This window comes from Macaca nemestrina, chromosome 11 (genome assembly GCF_043159975.1).
Source record: "Macaca nemestrina isolate mMacNem1 chromosome 11, mMacNem.hap1, whole genome shotgun sequence".
NCBI classification, from domain to species: domain Eukaryota; kingdom Metazoa; phylum Chordata; class Mammalia; order Primates; family Cercopithecidae; genus Macaca; species Macaca nemestrina.
In genome coordinates this window covers 93,474,163-93,496,585 of record NC_092135.1, presented here as the reverse complement: position 1 = coordinate 93,496,585, position 22,423 = coordinate 93,474,163, and the positions used below count along the sequence as shown (strand labels likewise).

Sequence of the window (22,423 nt, the reverse complement as noted above, 5' to 3'; positions counted from 1 at the left end):
TTAAGAACGCAACCCTATCTTTAATAACCATCCAGGTAACTTTTTTGAACATCAATAATAACTTTCCATTATTTATGAAGAAAGACTGCCTTAGGTACATCTAGGAAAACTTTCAATTATGTAATTGCAAACTTTACCCTGATTCTTTTAAAAATATAGTCTACATGGTATATGAAATAAAAGTAGATTAACGGCAAAATGTGGCATTTAAATTAAGAAATATTTCTTTTTAAAAGTTATACTTAGTGAACCAGTCATAATCTATAATCTTCATTATAATAGCATAACTATGTTATTGAATGCAAAGGAAACCACACAGAAATGAACATTTCATCAATCTTAAGAAGCATATTTTTCATATTTTAACATCATGAAATATCTTACAATTAGTGACACTATAGTTGCCATCAGCCATTTTTTATGCTTGAACATCTCTGAAATTTGAATGCAATTTCAATTAAGGAAGTCTTACATTTGATGAAATCTGGTAAAATTTTTAAGGTTATATTACCTAATTCATGTGGCAGTTCATGACAGAAGACAGCTATAGAAGTACTGATTCCTCCCGTCAATCCAGCACTGAAAGCTGCACCTGAGGAAGATAAGAAAAAAAACAAGTGAGCTTTGCTGATCTTAACTCTTCACATTTTCATTAATGACAGATGCAGTTTCCTTTGCCTATCTAAATTAATTTCTTAATATATGAGCGACTCACTTATCTTACACACTATAGTTTTTGAACATATAGTGGGGTATAATAGGTATGTGACAACTAGAGAAATAGCTATTCAATAAAAGCAATATTCCATATTGAATTTAATTCTCTATTTTTGTAGCCTTCCAACTCACTAATATCTCAGGGATAGTAACAATTTTCCGAGCTTCAAAGTAGTAGTTTGATGGTCAACTTTAAGTCTTATAAGTCTAAGATTGTACTTGCTCTCTCACATTGATCTTTATAAGGATTTAAATGGCTAATATCCTTATCAAAACTTTTCTAGACCTAGAAAATAAATGGCACAAAGTATTACTTGTCTGGTAGTGTTGAGGACTGAGGTCAGACGTATAAATGCATTTAGGTCTACAAGCAGAATTATTTATTCTTTAGTATTAACAGCTACTATAGGCTGAACATGGTGGCTCATGCCTGTAATCCTAGCACTTTGGGAGGCTGAGGCAGAAGGATTGCTTGAGGTCAGGAGTTCAAGACCAGCCTGGGAAGCATAGCTAGACTCTGTCTCTATTAAAAAAACAAAAACAAAACAAAAAAAACAGTTACTGTAAATTCAAAAACATTGTCTCTGCTTTCTGAAAGAAACCAAAGCTTACTTCTGGGTGCTAACAGAGTCTGGATCTCAAAGAAAATAATGTATTGATCACACTTAATGTTCTCTTTAACTGGTAATATCAGTTTACTTTAGCAAGATACTAATATATTTGAATTTAGTACAATGGATTTTCAATGTTGTAAATTTTTTTTTTTTTTTTTTTTGCCTTTTCAAAGATACGGAAAATTTATTAAACCTAAGATTGAAATTAAACTGTTCTCTTTCAGGGACATGTAAATGCATTTGAAAATATAATGTTAAGCAGCTTTTTCAATATGGTAACTGTACTTTGAGAAATCAAGTTATTAAACAAATATACTACAGACATTTGTTTACATGTTCAAAAAAACCCCACTAAATTATACCCTCACACCTCCAAATGTAACAACTGAACACAAAACTGTAGCCTTTGGGAAAATCAACTTACCAGAGTGATACATAACAGTATATTTGTTAAGCTCCAGCCAAATTTAATCATACATATTATAATCCATAAGATTAGAACAGACAGTGGTTTCCAGTCCACTTACCAATTGCGAGCCCATCACTGAAGTTGTGGATGCCGTCCCCCATGATCACCATCCAGGCTATATTAGCTATTCCTGTTTCTTTCAGATCGGATCCAGAATGACAGGGACCATGGGAATGATGAGAATGCTTGTGGTGCCACTGGTGATTATGCTTCCTCAGTACAGTTTTGTTCTCGCCGTGGTGGTTATGTGCAGCAGCATGGAGATCATGCTCATGAATGGTATGTAATCCATCACTGTGAGAATGGTCTATGATTTTCTCCTCTTCTATACAAAGGTAATTTTTAGGAGGGGATTCTTGTTGGCCTTCTAAATCTGTCAGTTCAGTTTCATTCAGTCGATCTTCAGAAACAACTGAGTCATCAGTTCCTGTATTTACAGCAAAGGATATGCTTTATCAACATTTAAATGCATGGATATTTGCTAATTTAAACCTAGACAAAATAGCAGTGCAATGAACATTTCTTAAATGAATGTCTTTTAGAAATCTTAAATAAATATATTTCCCTAAAATTATTTAGAAGCCATTCTAATAGAAAAATGATTTCTGGAGTCCAGTAAAAAAATAAGCAAAACAAAACAAAACAAACACACACAAAGAAGAAACTGGTTTGGCGGGAGATTCAAAAGATGCTCCAGATGAGGTCAGTGGGAGCGAACTGAAATCAAAAGCAGGCAAAGTGAGGAGAAAAATTGGAAAGCATGAAGATATAAGCTCGATAAAAGTTCATCTTCGGATTGAAAGCGTCTTTTAAAAAAAAATCACTCCCTCTAGACCCCTCCTCCCTTATTGCAGCAGCCTACTGAGAACTTTATTAACTGTAGCTGGTAAATTAGAAGCTACAATAATGATAAAGAGCAGAATTGTACTTAAAGTGCAGATCCTTGTTCTCTGACAATTTGTGATGTCTGAAAAGCCAAAACCCAAAAAGCTATGCTGGTATGTACAGGCATTCTTTCAGACAGTAAATGGCTTGTAATACTCTGACACTTGTTTTCAAATGTATTTACTAACTGTAGTGTTGACTGCCTGACCAAATTCCAGTGAAATTTACCAAAATATTCCTCCTCAGTCCTATTTACTAGTAACATGCACACTGTGACCGGCTGGTATAACCACCCCAGTTAAACTGTTTTCATAATTAGTACTGCCAGCAATAGTGGCAAACACTGCAACTTTTCTGCATAAAAAGCATTAATTGCATGCCTGCCAGCCACACAAATACATCAATTTTTCTGACTTCCCATTCATTAAGTGAAATTTATTTCCCATGCTGTGGAAAGTTTATTGAGAACTTGTATTTCATAAATGGATATCCTTACTATGACTGTGAAAACATGTCAAGTGTCACATTAGTGTCATAGAAAGCACACACTTATGCAATATTGCTTATTTATATTTATTTGTAAAAATTCAATCCTAGTTTAAAAGATGATGTCGATATTACTAGTCTTGAGTTTCTTTCGTCACCCAGGCTGGAGTGCAATGGCACGATCTTGGCTCACTGCAACCTCTGCCTCCCAGGTTCAAGCGATTCTCCTGCCTCAGCCATCTGAGTAACTGGGACTACAGGTGCATACCACCACACCCAGCTAATTTTTGTATTTTTAGTAGAGACAGAGTTTCACCATATTGGTCAGACTGGTCTTGAACTCCCAACCTCTTCATCAGCCCACCTTGGCCTCCCAAAGTGCTGGGATTACACGCGTGAGCCACTGCACCCAGCCACTAGTCTTGAGTTTCTAAGAGAGTTCTTTATGATTAAACCAGGTAAGAATATGAAAGAGATTAAGTGCTTTTTTCATCACTTGATTATTTTCTTTAAAATCAGTTATTATAGGATACATTTTTATTTTACATATGCTGTTTTTTAATTAAAATATAATCATTGAAGTTTACTAATTTGATTATAAGGTTTGTAGCATTACAGAATAACTAAATTGGGATTTATAAACCAGCAGTGATTATTAATGTAAAGTATTAAATACTGAACTTGAAACAGATTTTTAGGAAAATTTTGTTGTTTTTCCCCTTCTATGGTTTTAACTAATTTGAATCCTTCAAGAGGGATTTTTCCATACTATTTTTTGAGACAGAAGATAATTTGAGGGGGAGGGGTAGAGAATGCATCTATGATACTCCATAAATTCAACATTCTTTACCACAGGTAATAAATGATTATAAACAAGATGTATCTTAGATAGTATTAATATTCTGAGCCTTGGATCACATATTTAATGTAGGACCTATTTCGAATATTTAATCATATGGCTCCTAGCTTAAAAGGGCTAGATCTAAGATCATTCCCTAAGAAATGTTGAATTGATGAAGAACAGATTTTGAGGTTTCGAAAATGGTTAATTTCTCAAAAACATCAATGTCCAAACATCTACCTTTTTTCACAGGAGGAGACACTAGCAAGCTAGACAAACTATCATAAAAGTATTTGTCGGCCGGGCGCAGTGGCTCACTCCTGTAATCCCAGCACTCTGGGAGGCTGAGGCGAGTGGATTGCGAGGTCAGGAGATCAAGACCACCCTGGCTAACACGGTGAAACCCCGTCGCTACTAAAAATACAAAAAAAAAAAAAAAAAAAAAAAACAATAGCCAGGCATGGTGGTGGGCGCCTGTACTCCCAGCTACTCAGGAGGCTGAGGCAGGAGAATGGGTGAACCTGGGAGGCAGAGCTTGCAGTGAGCCGAGATGGCGCCACTGCACTCCATCCTGGGCGACAGAGCGAGACTCCATCTCAAAAATCTTTGTTACACATAACCTGTGGTCTGTTGCTGATTAATACAGTACTTTTTCTTGTGTAATTCTTATCATTATAGCACAAGTATTATCTCAGTGGATTATCTAGAATAACATCTGAAAGATGGGTTCATCTATGTGTTTGCTCTTAAAACTATTGTTTCTCCTATCCCAAGTTGGCTTTGCATCTATCGGTAAATAAATTATTCATCCGCCTTTTTAGGAGTGCTATGAGGGTAACACCTTTTCTGCTTTTCATCTTGTATTTAGTTTACTGTATTATTTAATTTTAGATTGAATGAATGTAAATAGAAATTAAATGTAAATTTGAATGAAAAAAGAAAAAGAAAAAAGTTTGTCTTGAGTCAGAATTGCTGTCTACCGGCAAGAGGCTTGAGTTGAAGCCAGTCAGAATCTGGTGTATTGTTTAACTTGTGATCTGAAAGTTTTCTTCCAATAGCTGATTCTTCTGTGTTCTGTTTCATAAACCATTTCTGTTTTCCCTAAAAAAAAAAAAAGTATCTGATATTAGTATAAAATGCGAGGACACAATTAGCAACAGTATTGACTCATTAACCATTAACACCTAAAGGTAAAAATGGTGTTAACTTTGTATGTAAATTATTTTAAAGGGGAGTGAAAAAAATTTTCTGGGAGTAAAGCAATCCACAGACGAAAAATCCAACTAAATTTGTATTTTTTTAAATATTCAACTAAGAGGTTCCATTCATCTCCTTTGAAGTTAAGAGAGCATACACAGTACTGAATTATTAGATGCAACAAATGAAATGTGTATAATATGTGCAAAATCTCTCTTATCCAAAAGTGTAAGGTAACAGAAAGTTCCAAAAAACTAAAGCTTATTCGTTTGAATTTCGTTCATATTTAATGCAATCTATATTTCCCTGAATGTGACATAAAGAAGAGAGTCAAATTTGAGTGAGCATCTTAAGTTTGTAGTTTCCATCTGACACTTGGGCAAGTTTGTTAAATTTACTGAACATAAGAATATTCATCTGTAAAAATAAAAATAACATTCTTATGAGGATTAAATGAGGTGATGTATGAAAGGATCTATCACAGTAAGTGACTCTTACTAGTCTTAGAGTAAAGACAAGCATCCTTTCTTACCACCTTGGAATTAGATGGAGAACACAATTTAATCTGTCCTTAATTAGTTACAAATACTAATTATTGTACTTCATTGTTTAGGTTTACATTTTTCTTATCGTATGTCTTCACAGTCTGGCTTTTACTGCTTTCTTCGTTTATCAATGTAACTACCACTAACAACTCTTTCAACTTAAATTTCTGCTTCTAATGTATGTTAATTTAAGAAAGCAAATAATTACTCTAGAGCAGTGTTGAAATAAAAGTTTTCTCTGGGAGATGCTTATTGACTGGCATGGCATTTTCTTCTTGTTGGTTTTGTTTATAGGCTATTAACTATGTTTCAGATGTTTAAGTCTTCTAACTGCTGCATAAGTAAGCTTGCATGGCTAGTAGAGCATGAGGTAATCTCAAAGATGGCCACTATCAATTTCCTCCCTCCCTGTAGGAGCATTCTGCTCCACCCATGAGGACCTGGAATCTACCCCCCGCCCTGGAATTCTGGCTAGCCTTTTGACTTGTTTTGATCAACAGAATGCAGGAGAAATGACGCTGTGCCACATCCAGAACTAGCTTTATAGAGATCTGGAAGCTTTTGCTTTTGCTCAGGGAAGCCAGCCACTATCCTATGAAGAAGACTGGTCTCTCCTAGGAAGAGAAGCCATGTGGAGAAGCACTAAGGTGCAGACAGGGAATGAAGTATTCTTGGACTTTCCAGCCCTACTCATCCTAATCCAGTGGGCTGCCGAATTTTAATGTGATAGTGTTAATGACTCTAGCAAATGGCAAGTAGAGCAGAATTCCCCATTTGAATCCTGGTACAGAGAATAAGAGAAGTAATGGTTAATGGAAGCCACTAAGCCAACAGAAACTGGGAAAAGTTAAGACATTCACAGGAAAATAATGATATGGACAAGTCCTAAAGCGAAGAAAAAAAATGGCAACCATGAGTTAAGGGAAAAAAAAGGAAGGAGGAGCCAACAATAGTACAAAAATCAATGAGAAGGATATAGAAATTAAATAAAATGAAAACACAAGCTGAGATTTTGTTTAATTGCTTTAGTTCTGATTGTCCACTTTCTTAGAAGCTTGCAAATCATTACCCTCAAGGCCCCCAATTTGCTGAAACAAGTCAACATCTAGTGTATTATTTAACTTGTGGTTTGAAAGCTGAAACAGTTGATTATTCTGTACAGACTGTCAAATATCTATTCTACTCAAATATCACTAATTCCCTTTCTTCAAAAGAATGCCATAACCTTTTCATCTTAGGTTATTGTCCTATGTACCATAAAGCAGATGCCCTATCGGGCCAGTTTCCCTTCTCTGATATAGTTGAGAATTACATACTATTGAATATTTAGAGTACACTCCCTATATCCAAGGTGTTCCTTCCAGTGTTTTACTTCCTACAAATTCAAATTTACAAAAAAGCTGTCATGGTTTGGTGACTTCATTCTTATATCAGTTTTCTTTGCAAAAACAAATGTATAAGTACTGGTAACTTTAGGTTCAAAATGAGATAAAAAAGATCAAATTATAAAAAACAAAAAACTTATTTATCTGATATCTGAAATGTTCCAAAATCTGAAACTTGAGTACCGACGTGACGGTCAAAGGGAATGCTCACTGGAGCATTTCAGATCTTAGATTGTCACATTAGAGATGCTCAATTGGCAATTCTAAAACTTCTTTACAAACTTTGCAATACCTAATTTATTGTAGTGATGAACTTTTAAATACTTATATGTCTTACATCTAATCAACTAGGAAGTCTTCTTGATTCTCTCATCTAAATAATTCCCTTAATCATCTTTTCCACCCCCCTCCCATTTCTTCTGCCATGACCCTCATTCAAGTCCCACTACCTCTTTCAAATTATTTTGCAGTTATCTACCTAGCCAACTCTTGTTTCCCTCCAGCACCTTCTGCGTTGGCATCCCTCCCACCATATTTTATTCTCTACTTGTCCATCAGAATTAATTACTTCACCTTCCACAAGCCCCTTCAAATCTAAATACTGTTAGCTCTCTTTTACTTTTCTCTAAGTTGAACTTTCCCATTTCCTTTTATCATTCTTCTTTTCTAGGCTCACTATCTTAATCACCTCTCCCTTGGAGGCAAACCAATGTGATGATGTCCTGACTAAATATAACTAAAATATACAATTTGAAATAAGATATGAAAACACAGATGAGAAGTAAGATTTCTTTCTCATGATTTAGATAACTACTGGAAATCATGAGGAATGAGTCATAGTCACACAAATAAGTTTTATGTAAACCAGAATCACTCCCATGAATCGCAGTTCAGAGATCTGTTCCAAATCACGAAAGGAATATATACAAAACACATACATATGCAAACAAAACAGAAACAAAAATAGCATAAAATTGTATCTTAAGAGTAGACTGCACATCTTTAAGATCTTGACCATCCCAAAAAAGATACCTGGAATTAATAACAAAACGAAGTTTCCAATTCTTTTTTTTTGTGGAAAGCTTTACTTAAACAGAATACACTGAAGATGATCAGTGTTAGTATCACAAACATGTTAGTGAGATGTATTCAGGACACAGCTTTAAAAGGCAGATGTGAACTGAAGAGAATAGGGAGGATTATAAATCATAGTGAATGGTAGCAGCCTTGAATTTACTTTCTTGGAGGATAATTCTTCTTAGATATTTGTCTTATTCTCATAAATGTGAGGTAAAACAGACAGCTGCATCACAATCAAGAGTATTTAAGCAACAGTTCAACCAAGCATCAAGCATCATCTCCAAAGCGGTGCATCATTCTTGAAAAGAGTCACCATTTCCATCATTTCATTTTATTTTCTTCCTACAAAGCCCCCTTAATCTGACCTCTTACCTCCAGTACCATCATTGGTGAGGCACTTCTGATAAAGAAATGTATTATGTGAAAACATTTTCATTAAAAAATACTACAATAAAAGTCACTTATGATTAAAAATATTGCCTAAGAAGACTGATGAAACTTGCTTCTCTTTACATAATTTTGCATTTTTATAATAAACATAATTGGAAAATACCTTTTGCCATCCTATTTAAGTCAATTAGGTATGATGTAACACAAAATAACTGAAACTGAGACTGCCGTATCTTGATTATAAATGCCAAAATAAATGTATAATAACAAAAAATGGCAAAGATCAAAGTCATGTCAGGTGTGGTGCCTCATGTCTGTAATCCCAACTCTTTGAACTTGAACCCAGGAGTTCAAGACCAGCCTGGCAACTTACTGAGAACTCTGTCTCTACAAATAATTTTTAATAGTTAGAGGGCACCAGGCGTGGTGGCTCACATCTGTAATCCCAGCAGTTTGGGAGGCTAAGGCAGGTGGATCACTTGAAGCCAGGAATTTGAGACCACCCTGGCCAACATGGCAAAACCCCATCTCCACCAAAAATACAAAAACTAGCCAGGCATGGTTGTGTGTAGCTGTGGTCCTACCCACTCAGGAGGCCAAGGCACAAGAATTGCTTGAACCTAAGAGGTGGAGGTTGCTGTGAGTGGAGATCATGTCACTGCATTCTAGCCTGGGCAACAGAGCGAGAATCTGTCTCAAAATAAATAAATACACACATACATACATACATACACACATAAAAGTTAGCTGGGCATGGTGGCATGTGCCTATGGTCCCAGCTACTCGGGAGGCGGGGGCAAAAGGATCACCTGAGCCCAGGAGGTCTAGGTTACAGTGAGCCATGATCATAACACTGCATTCCAGCCTGGATGACAGAGGGAGACTCTGTCTCAAAAAAAACAAATAACCACCACCATATGTTTAATTTTAAAAAATCAAAGTCAGCTTTTTACTCTAAAGATTAGCTATTACAAAACTGACACCAACATCATAATTAAGGAAAGCATATACCCAGAAAGGATAATTTTTGTTTTGAGTTTTATGGTATAAAATGAAATAAATAAAAAATACTTACTCTTTGTTGTTTGTAGTGCTTAAACATTCTAATGCAGTGTTCAATGATAAATAGCAAGTAAATGCCTCCTAGAGCAACAAGTCCTTTCAATACAGCATCATATTCTTCCAAAAACTTCTTCGATTCATGTCCATGAGAATGTCCATGCCCATGTGCGTGTTGGTGACTGTGATCATGTCCACCCTGAGACTATTAATAAAAACAAATAAAACTTCTAAACAAGTAATTGAAATGCTTTTTAAAATTTTGAAATTATAATCTCCTAAACAACACAGAAAAAATACCTCTCAAGTTTTAAAGTGCTCCCCTCGGTAATATCTCACTTAGTCTTCCATTTAATTTGCTTTTCTCAGTTGTCCAGAATACTACTACATTTTATAGTAACTCAAAGACCACCAACTCAAATGAATATAATAATAAGATACATACTATAGTTAGAGAATCAAGCCAGAAATAATAATAGGGAGTGACGGGTTCTTTGTAAATTGAAGTGAACACGATTTACTTACATGCCAAGTATTTAGTAAAAATGAAACAAAACACACAAACTAATTCACCAGCAGTCACTTGTGATTCCGTGTAATCTAATTCTATCTTAAACTGATTGTTACATATTTTTTTCTTTTAACTTTTATTTTAAGTACAGGTTTGTTATATAGGTCAACTTATGTCGGGGGAGTTGTACAGATTATTTCATAAATTTCTTCTCATAAATTATTTCAGAGGTAATAAGGTCACTATCTCTGGATATACTGTGGAAAGTCAGCAAGAGGGTATCCTTAAATACGCAATTTTCTATATTTTAAAGCTTTAGCAATCATAAATGTATGTATAGAAAAAGTTACGTTTCAACATTATGAAATGTACAAGTATCACAATAGTAATCTTATAGAACATAAGTTAGATAACTGCACTTAAGTATCTTTCTTCCTTCTAAAATTTATTTGTATTCTTTTCCTGTTAACTAGTGGTCAACCAAAGAGATACCTAAACCTCTCAGAGGATATCAGACCACTCAAAAAGGTAACAGCTAGGTTTAGTTAACCCTTCTTAACACAAAAACAAGTTAAACAGCACTTAAATACTGTTCTCACTTCAGTAACTCTTACTAGGCCCAGTTCTAAAGGAAACTATTGTTATTCTTGATGGCTAGTAGAAATGGTGAAACAAAAAAATTCATACTTGCAGCCTTAAGATTCATTAACTCATTTATTAATTAAAAAAAAAAGCAATGTCACACATTGCTGTAGATACTAAATCTGGAATTCTCAGCCAAGAGTGCACAAAAGAGGCGATATACACAACACCACAAATACAATCCTGTCTCCCAAATTCTCTAGAAGGAAAATACTCAATACTTCAATATTATATTTGGAAAAGAAAAATTCCCATTGTTTTCATAATTTGAAGTAAAAATAGTAAGAGTGAATTAAATACTCTTAGCTGGTGGTAGACAGTTATCTACCTAACTATTGATAGGTTATAGAGAGCAACTTGTAAAAAGGTTGATAAGCATGGTACTAGGAATATGGGTTTGTGATCATATAATTAATCAGAAGTGTCCCCAAAGAGAAGAAAAGGAGTGGTATGCCAGGTGAAAAGATAAATGCCCCCACGTGTAAAGAGCTAACTGTAAAACAGCACACTGAGTGTATCTGCCTACTTCTGCTCAAAGATGCTGATGGCATACCAGCTATAGACATAATCATTACAACATCTTTTGTATTTCTCTTAAACGCTTACCTGATACGCTACACAGATTTAAAAAGACCACTCACTGCTACTGATATTGCAAATTTTAATTCAAAGAGATTTTTATAAAGACTACTGAAAGCAAAGTTGACCTAATGATTCAATTTATTTTAAAAAATTGCTATTAAAACTCTGAAAACAGAGAAAAAATACTTCATCCTATAATCAAATGAAACAATACAAATACCAGATTACTGTGCTATAGCTTGCTAATGAAGGACCTTTCAGTTTAAATATTTTTATTTTAAATTTTTAAAAAGATTAAAAACATTTCTTACATGGGGCAGTAGATGAAGAAGGGCGTCTCCACTCATTGTTCCTACAGCTAACGCAACAAGGAATGTAAGAAGAAATTTGAAGCATCCTTGGTTAATGATAGGAACCAAGATAACGCCTAGCAAGGAAAGCAGGCTAATGACAGTGATAGAAATGATACCACAAATCCAGGCTGTAGAAAAGAAATTAAGAGTCAACATTAGCATGACAATTTAAAACAACAGACTACCAAAAAGAATAAAAACATAAGATACATGAATCATAGAAGGTAGACTATTTTACCCAGACTATGAAAGCTTTATGGCATTGTTTAAAAACAAAACAAAAATATGACACATAACTAACTTAAACATTTTTAAAAAGAATTAAGAAACTCAGATCAAATTATACATAGTACTTTCAATGGCCCACGAGATTAGAACCAGGTGACTTAAAATGACTGAAGGCTGTGATTCACTTAATAGCTAAAGTATAAATAAAAATTTCTAAATAAAATTTATAAATAAAAATAAAAATTTAAAATAATAAATAAAAATAAAAATTTATAAATTTATAAATAAAAATAAAATAAAAAAAGTATAAAGGCAGAGCCACAATAATAAAGCTGTTTATTTAAAGAATATAATTATAAAACTCACCTGAGACATTAAAAAAGCCAAGTATCTATTTAATGTGTTATAATCTTTGTAAATCTTTCTAATACAGAGTTTAAGAAATGTAACATAGCCCCAAATGGAAATATGTTCATATGATAACAAAAAAGTCTCATTACTGGTAACTTTATTGTTACAAAGGTAAATTCAGTCCTATTTTTCTTGATTTTTTTTTCTCTACACCTGGTTCCAAACTCCCATTCCTCCAATTTGGGTTTCTGTAACAATCTACCACTTAAAAAAAAGTCACTATATAATTTTAACTGGCTCAGAACACAAGAGAAATGTTTTCACAGTATGACTTAAAAATAGGTATGGTGGGGAAGGGGAATTCCGTATACATGTCTTTAGGTCATTCACAAACAGGTAAGACATCAGAAATATATGCCAGTGGTTTGGGGGCTGGACATTTTCATTACAATTTCTATTACTGGCCTAAAATGAAATAGAAATGTTATTAGTTTTTAAAATTCTGCTTATTTTAAGATCTATCTACAGAAAATCTCACTGAAGAGCAATAATTTTATAAAGATTTTAATCTAAAATACTATTTTTCAAATCAAATCTAAGAGGACTATAAATCTGCAGAAAGACTTTATATTAAGTCTGTGATATAACATTGAAAAAATGCATCTCTTCATCAAAATAACTCAAAATTTTCAACAATGAGGAAAAGACAGGGAGATGATACTAAATGTCCCACTAAATGCTGAACTTTATCAATAAAACTGTTTTATCCAATGGGCATTGTATTCACAATATCCAATAATGTTAACACTATAGTCAATACTCATTAGCTCAATTATCTCACTGAATTAAAACAATAGATCATCTATCACTAATGGAAGCTCTGTGGCTTACCCTGTATCTTAAACGATAATTACTATCACATAAATATAGGTAACCTCAGAGGCAAAGTAAGATTCAAAACAACCAGTATTAGAGGGCTGAAGATCTATCCACTAGACTTGGATTCAATGGCTTCAATCCTTGTAAGGATGTTGGATTAAGGAAGGAGCAGGAACTCAATTCTTGAGGAACCAGGATCACATATTTGCTACAAAAATAATATATCCTGATTAGTGGAAAGAAAGGATGAGGAGGATTGCGGCCCGGCGTCGTGGCTCATGCTTGTAAACAGCACTTTGGGAGGCCAAGGCAGGCAGATAGTTTGAGTCCAGGAGTTTGAGCCAGCCTGAGCAACACGGTGAAACCCCATATCGACTAAAAATACAAAAATTAACCAAGCGAGGTGGCACACACCTGTAGCCCCAGCTACTTGGGAGGCTGAAGCGGAAGGATCGCTTGAGCTTGGGCAGCGGAGGTTGCAGTGAGCTGAGACTGCGCCACTGCATTCCAGCATGGGTGGCAATGTAAGACCCTATCTCAAAAACAAAAACAAAAACAAAAAACACAGGGGCGGGGGTTCGGTAGTGATTGCTCTAACTAACTATTGTTGTGATGACAAACCACGGGAAACTGAAGTCAAAAATCTTATTCTAGAAAGAAAAAATATATGCTCAAATAAGGTTTACAGACTAACTTAATGATGATCACCAGGCTAGTTTGTTAGTCCCCTGTTTATAGACAGGAAAAATAAAATCAGTGGAAGAACTTAATGAAATAAGTCAGAGAAGTGGTCATAGGTATAAATTTTAGATACGAGGTCTTACAGGCAATAAAGTTACTGGTCAGCTAAATCAAAAATGGTTTGTCAAAACTACTGCAGCTCTCTAGATCCAATCATATTGAAGAAAAAAAGAGATAAAAAGGACAGGGAACTTACAGTAACCACATGGGACAAAGTGAGTTGGCAACAAAAGCACTAACCTGAAGATAAACTGTATCTTACACAGTACTATATAACTTTCCCTTTACAAATATATTTTTCCTTATTAGTTTGGCAATAATCTAATACAGAAGCAACTTTTCTAAAAGCAACAGCCTAAAAGCAACTTCAATTAATAACTTGAAAATGTGCACTAAACTACTTGGAAAAGCTAGTAATTCATACTCTAAGACACTCTAGGAGAAAAAATAAAATGTATTTACTTACTAATGTAAATATATGTGAATGGGGACTGCCAAAACTACCGACAAGACCCCAAATACACAAAATATACAGAGTAAATACAACTGATAACCCTTCATAGTTATTAGAAATTTTTATTAATAAGAATAATTTTAGCCAAGAATGCACTAGAATTAGTCACCAAAATTACCCAATAAAAATATTTATTTTAATGGCTCAGGGTCCTGGTTTATGCCTGTAATCCAAGCATTTTGGGAAGTTAAGGTGAACAAGCTGATTACGGTCAGGAGTTTGAGACCAGCCTGGGCAACATGGCAAAACACCATCTCTGCAAAAAATATAAAAATTAGTCAGGCATGGTGGCATGTGCCTGTAGTCCAAGCTCCTTGAGAGGCTGAGGTGAGATGGTTTGAGCCTGGGAGGCTGAGATTGCAGTGAGCCAAGATCATGCCACCGCACTCCAGCCTGGGCGACAGAGTCAGACCCTGTCTCACAAAAAGAGTTCTTTTGTGGAATAGTGTTTTGATGAAAAGAAAACTTAAAATAAATCAATAAGTAGTCTCTGTATTACTCTGAACATTTTAACTCTTTAAAAATATTTTTCTATTTCTTTTAGAGGAAATATGTATAGCATGTTTGCTATATAAAATATTTTAAAGACTACCTTCAAAAGATTTTTAACTGACTAAAGAAAACCCTAAATTCTAGGACTAAAATTGATCCTATATCTTTTGATAACTTTGTTTTTGCATATAAAACACAGTGGGCACAACTGGAAATATTATAACATAGTTAATTACTCCTTTGTATATACATTGCCTTGAATGACAGAGTTGAAAATTATAAAAATATTTTCAAAGATGCCAATTATTCTGCCCCTTTAAAAAGAAAATCGTTCTAAATTATTTGCTTATGAGTAGCTATTTGAACTGGCCAGATACTAGCTATTGTCATGTTATACTGCTAAAAAAACTTGCATAATCTAGCATTTCTCAAACTGAGCTCATTAGTTCTATGAGATGGGGGTATTTCAAAGGGGAGGGAGGAGAAATTTAATAATCAAGTTTTGGTAATGCTGAATAACACAGGTTCCTTCAGAGCCTCTAACAGTTTAATAAGCAATATGAATCTCTAAAAGAAGAATACAATATGCAGCATTTTCCCAACTTATCTCATCATGGAATTTATTAGTATAGGAGAGGGTCTTCAAAAAGTTCATGGAAAATGCGTATTATGAAAAAAATCAATTTACTTGTTCCCTAATTGAAAAGGACCAACAATTAACAGCACAAACAATACTCAACTCCACAGACATCTCAGCTGGTTGAGCTAATACAATTCTGACAGAAAAATTAAAGCTGAACAAACTTTCCACTCAACTGGTGCCAAAACTCCTGTGCCCAGATCAGCTTCAGACAAGAGAAGAACTTTCCACGGAAATTTTAAACAAGTGGGTACAGGATCCTGAAGTATTTCTTTGAAAAATTAAAGAAGGAAATGAAACATGGCCTTAATAGTAAGATCCTGTAATTAATGCTAATGAACTGTATACTTAAAAATGGTTAAAGGAGGATTCTGGAAAGACTGTGGAGTAGGAAGCACCAGAAATCTGTATGCCCCCTAAACTGTGAATGAACTGACAAAATCTGTCTGATGTTAACTACTTTGGAACTCTGTAGTCTACTGAAAGCATGCAACTTCTAGGGGAAAGCTCAATGGTAAAATGTGGTTAATTTTGATCAATTTCAGCTCTTAGTTTAGTGGCAGCTACCCATCTGCCATCCTTAGTCCTTTGAAAGGAAGCTGTGCCTGGTGTCCTGAATCAATCTACAGGACCCTACAATTACAGGAGCTAGAGTAGACAAAATGGATTTTGATCCCCAAATGTTGAGGATCTGTACTCTGATCACTGATTCTGATCACAGAAGTACAGGCAAAGAGACACGTGGCCATGTTGCTGTACCTCTCCTCATTTTTGCAAATCTCCTGGCTAAAGTGTCTTCCAGGTGATTTAAAAGGCCAGCACCTCTTTTTCCTCCTTTCTTTTTTTCTCCTTTTTCCCTTTTGGGAGTCAGACAATAAATACTGGAAAATTCAAAAATAACTGCATATTTGGAGAAAATCAGAAAGTAATCATGCATGCCTAGGGAAGGGCACAGGCTCAGAAAGGACCTGTGAAGATAAACTAGGTGTAGTGTCTCATGCCTATAATCCTGGTACTCTGGGAGGCTGTGATGGGAGATCACCTGAGCCCAGGAGTTTAAGACCAGTCTGGGCAACATGACAAAAACCCATCTCTACTAAAAATACGAAAACTAGCTAGGCATGGTGGCACATGCCTGTAGCTCCAGCTACTCTGGAGGTTGAGGTGGAAGGATCACCTGAGCCCAGAAGGTTGAGGCTGCAGTGAGCCATGATCATGCCACTGCACTCCAGCCTGGGTGACAAAGTGAGATCCTATCTTAAAAAAAAAAAAAAAAAACCTGTGAAAATCTTATGTTTATACCACCGGGATAGCATAAAACAATAACCCTCCCTAACCCAAATTAATAACAGACAAATACAATTTAACAAGAAAATAGCAAACCCTGGGGAAGGGGAAGAATTGACTTCCAGAGTTAGCATATTATTAGAATCAAATGTCCTGTTTCAAATAACCAGAAGGCATACAAAGAAACAAAAAAGCAAGGCACATTTAAAAAAAAAAAAAATGAATCACAGAAACTGTCCCTGAAAAAGACCTAATGGCAGATCTACTAGACAATGACTTTAAAACAACTGTCTTAAGGATGCTAAAAAAAAAAGTCAAGAAGATAATGTATAAACAAAATGGATGTATCAATAAAGGGGTAGAAAAACTAAAGATAAATCAAAAAGAAACTCTGGAACTGCAAAGTGCAATAACTGAAATGAAAAATTCACTAGAGAGATTCAAAGGCAGATTTGAGCAGGCTGAAGTATTAGTGGACTTGAAAACAGGACAATGGATATTACTGATGCTGAAGAATAGAAAGAAAAAATATTGACTAAAAATGAACAGAGCCTATGGAACCTGGAGGGTACCACCAAGCAGACCAACATCCATATACACTGTAGAAGTCAAGTAAGATGAAGGGGAGTGGTGGGGTGGCGGGGAGGGGCAGCAAGAATATTTTAAGAAATAATGGCTAAAAACTTCCCAAATTTGATGAAGGACATGAATGTAAACATCCAAGAAGCTAAATGAACTCCAATAAGAGGAACTCAAGAGACCCACACCAAGACACATTGTAATCAAACTCTTGAAAGACAAAGAGAGACTCTTGAAAGCTGCAAGAAAAGCAACTCATCACATATAAGAAGCTCTCAATAAGATTACAAGCAGATTTCTCAACAGAAACGTTGTGGGTCAGAAGGCAACAGGCCGATATATTCAAAGTCCCAAACGATAAAGCAAAATTGTCAACCAAGAATCCTATATACTGCAAAATTGACATTCAAAAGTGAGGGAGAAACTAAGACATTCCCAAGTAAACAAAAGCTTAGGGAGTTTGTTACCACTAGACTTGCCCTGTAAGAAATAAGACAGTACTTCAAGGGGAAAGGACACTAAACAGTAACCTGGAAGGTGTGGAGATGAAGTTGTAAAGGAGCAGAATTTTTGTATGCTACTGAAATTAAAATGATATAAATTCAAATTAGACTGTTTTAACTTTAGGCTGCTAAATGTAATCCCCATAATAACCACAAGAAAACAGCTATAGAATATACACAAAAGGAAATGAAAAAGGAATTTAACCTTTTCACTATCAAAAAATGTCAACTAAATAAAATGGAAGACATTAGCAGCAGGAATGAAGGACAAAAAAAGCGTTAAGGCATATAGAAAAACAAATAGCAAACTGACAGAAGTCCTTCCTTTTCAGTAATTACCTTAAATGTAAATGGATTAAACTCTCCAATGAACTGACAGAAATTAGTAGAATGAATAAAAACATGAGTCAACTATATGTTATATACAAGAGACTCACTTTACACCAAAGACACAAACAGGTTGAAAGTGAAAAGATGGAAAATGATATTCTATGAAAATAGTAACCAAAAGAGAGCAGGAGTGGTTATACTAAAATCAAAGTAGACTTTTAAATCAAAAAAGGTTACAAGAAACAACAAAGGACGGCGATAAAACAATTATAAACATTTATGTAACTAAAAATAGAATATCAAAATATACAAAACAAAAAGTGTCACAATTGAAGGGAGAAATAAACAGTTCTACAATAACAGTTGGAGATCTCAGTACTCTACTTTCAATAATGAATAAAACAGCTATCCAGCAGATAGGCAAGGAAATAGAGGACTTAACACAATAAACCAACTAGATCTAATATACATATAAGGAACACTACTCAAAACAGCACCAGAAACATTCGTCAGTGCACATGGAACATTTTCCAGGATAGACCATGTATTAGGTCGCAAATTGAGTCTAACAGATTTAAAAATATAAATATAATAGAAAGTGTCTTCTCCTACCATAATGGAATAGTTAGAAATCAACTATTGAGGTAAAATGGGAAAATTTACAAATTTATAGAACTTAAACAACATATTCTTAACAACTGGATCAAGGAAGCAATTACAAGGGACATTAGAAAACAGTTGAGACAAATGAAAACAAAACCGCAACCAAAACTTATGGGATACATCTAAACTAGTGCTAAGGGAAAAACAGATAATTATTAAAACTCACATGAAAAAACAAGTAACATCTCAAACCAAAAACTTAACATTACACTTAAGGGACTAGAAAAAGAAGAACAAAATAAGCCAAGACTAGCAGAAGGAAGAATATAATAAAAATTAGAGCAGACGTAAATGAATAGAGAGCAGAAAAACAAAATCAATGAAACCTATAGTTGATTCTTGGAAAAGATCACAAAATTGACAAACCTTAAGCTAGACTGACTAAGAAAAAGAGAGAAGATACAATTACTAAATTCAGAAATTAAAGCCGGGATGTTACTACTGATTACAAGGAAATAAAAAGGATTATAATAGAATAGACCTGATAAATTCTACCTAACATTTAAAGAAGAACTAATACCAAACCTTCTCAAACTTTTCCCAAAAAAATTAAAGAGGAGGTAACACTTTCTAACTCATTCTATGAGGCCAGCATTACCCTGATACTAAAGGTATCAGACAAAGACACTACAGGAAATGACAACTACAGACCAATATCCCTTATGAACACAGATGTAAAAATTCTCAAAGAAAAAAAAACAACTAGCAAACAAAATCCAGCAACAAATTAAAAGGATTATACAACATGACTAAGTGGGATTTATTGCTGGAATGCAATAAAAGTTCAATATATAAAAATCAACATATATTAACAGAATAAAGAAAAAAACACCCACATGATCATCTCAATGAGCAGAAAAAGCACATGACAAAATTCAGTATCTTCTCATGATCACAAGACTCAACAAACTAGGAACAGACAGCAACAAACCTTACATAATAAAGCTATATATGAAAAACTCACAGCAAACATCATACTCGATGGTGAAAGACAAAGCCTTTTCTCTAAGATGAAGAATAAAGCAAGGATGCTTGCTTTCATCACTTCTATTCAACATAGTACTGGAAGTTCTAGCCAAACAATTAGGCAAGAAAAAAATTCAAAACATCCAATTTGGAAAGGAGTAAGTAAAATTAACATCTGTTTGCACTTGATTTGATCTTACACGTAGGAAATCGTGAAGATTCCACAGAAGCACTTGATTTTTAAAGTTGCCTGCTTGGCCCTCTTCCAAGTACTCTACTCTAATAAACTCTCACTTTTCTTAAAATAAATTCTCTGCTGTTTAAAAAAAAAAAAAAAAGATTTCACACAAAAAAAGCATTAGAATGAATTCAGCAAAATAGCGAGATACAAAGTTAACACAAAAATCAGTTGCATTTTTATATATACCAACAATGAACAATCTGAAAAGGAAATTATGAAAACAAATCCACTTACAATAGCATCAAAAAGAGTAAAACAATTAACTTAACCAAGGAGGTAGAAGACTTGTACAATGAAAACTACAAAACATTCTGACTGGTGTGAGATGGTATCTCATTGTGGTTTTGATTTGCATTTCTCTAACAATCAGTGATATGGAGCTTTTCCTCATATGCTTGTTGGCTGCACGTATGTCTTCCATTGAAAAGTGTTTATTCATGTCCTTTGCCCACTTTTTAATGGGGTCATTTTTTCTTGTAAATTTGTTTAAATTTCTTATACATGCTGGATATTAGATCTTTGTCAGATGCATAATTTTGCAAAAATTTTCTCCCATTCTGTAGGTTGTCTGTGTACTCATGGACACATAGAGGGGAACAACAGACACTGGGGCCTATTCCATAGTGAACGTGGGGAGGGACAGCATCAGGAAAAATAACTAATGGGCACTAAGCTTAATACCTGGGTGACTAATCTGTACAACAAAATCCTATGACATAAGTTTACCTATATAACAAACCTGCATGTGTAACGTGAACTTAAAAGTTAAATTTAAAAAAAGAGTAAAAAAGAAAACTACAAAATATTGCGGAAAGAAATTAAAGAAGACAAATAATAAAAACATACCCCATGTTCACAGATTGGAAGACTTAATACAGTCATCACTTGGTATCTGCAGAAATTAGTTCCAGTACCCCCATAAAGACACCAAAATCTGTGGATGCTCAAGTGCCTTAAGTAATATAGCATAATAATTGCATTTAATCTATGCACATCCTCTCTTATATTTTAAATCATTACTAAATTATAGCTGACCATTGAGCAACATGGGTTTGAATAGCGTGCATCCACTTAATACATGTGTTTTTCTGCTTTGGCCACCCCTGGGACAGTTAAGACCAACAGATCCCCTCCCTCTTCCACCTCTTCCTCAGCCTACTCAACATGAAGATGATGAGAATGAAGACCTTCATCATGATTCACTTTCATTTAATGAATAGTTAATATGAATAATAAACTGAAAATCCTAAAGATTCCACACAGGCACTTGATTTTTCAAGTCACCTGCTTGGCCCTTTTCCAAGTGTTACTATACTTTTTCCAATAAACTCTCACTTTGCTTAAAATAAATTCTCTGCTGTGTATCCTTACATTATAATTAATAAATCCTACATAAATTCCTTATGATTTTCTTAATATATTTTCTTTTCTCTAGCTTATTTTATTCTAAGAATATACAGTACATAATAGATATACTATTGACATAAATTGACTGTATTATTGGTAAGGCTTCTGGTCAACAGTAGGCTACTAGTAGTTATGTTTTGGGAGAGCCAAAAGTTATACATAAATTTTCAACTACACGGGGAATGACACTGCTAATCCCCCACGTTGTTCGAGGGCCAACTCTAATTTATAATATCTAATACAATATAAATGCTATGTAAATAGCTGTATTGTTTTTATTTGTGTTACTTTTTATTCTTGTATTATTTTTAATTTTTTCCCAAATATTTTTGGTCCTTGGGTTGGTTGAATCTGCAGATGCAGAACCCACAGATATTAAGGGTGGACTATATTGCTAAGATGTCAATTCTGCCAAAGTTGATCTACAGATTCAATGCAATCCCTATTAAAATCTCAATGATAGGTTTTGTTTTGTTTTTTTTTAAGAAATAAAAAACTTCCTAAAATTCATATGAAACCACAAAGAACCCAAAATAGCCAAGATAAACTTGAAAAACAAAAACAAAACTGGAAGAATCACACTTCCTGATTTCAAAACTTACTACACAAAGCTACAGTAATCAAAACAGCACAGTAACGGCATAAAAACAGACATACAGACCAATGGAATAGAAGAGAGAGCCTGGAAATAAGCCTTCAAATATATGGTGAAACAATTTTTGATGAGGGTGCAAGATCATTTAATGAGAGAAAGAACAGTCTTTTCAACAAATGGTGCTAGAAAAACCAGATATCCACAAGTAAAAGAATGCAGTTGGAATCTTATATAGCACCATACATAAAAAT

At 34.4% G+C, this 22,423-nt stretch overlaps 1 protein-coding gene across 6 annotated transcripts in view; it reads right to left on the bottom strand.

The window, feature by feature from the left end:
- LOC105468176 (solute carrier family 39 member 10) overlaps window positions 1–22,423 on the bottom strand; it is a 164,543-nt gene that overhangs the window by 18,903 nt on the left and 123,217 nt on the right. For all 6 annotated transcript variants that reach the window (XM_071073107.1, XM_071073109.1, XM_071073108.1 and 3 more), the window contains 5 exons: window positions 11,715–11,884; window positions 9,685–9,873; window positions 4,993–5,113; window positions 1,859–2,227; window positions 512–592 (listed from right to left, as the gene is read on the bottom strand). In XM_071073107.1, coding sequence (XP_070929208.1) covers window positions 512–592; window positions 1,859–2,227; window positions 4,993–5,113; window positions 9,685–9,873; window positions 11,715–11,884 — 930 coding nt within the window. The remainder of the gene's footprint in view (window positions 1–511; window positions 593–1,858; window positions 2,228–4,992; window positions 5,114–9,684; window positions 9,874–11,714; window positions 11,885–22,423) is intronic.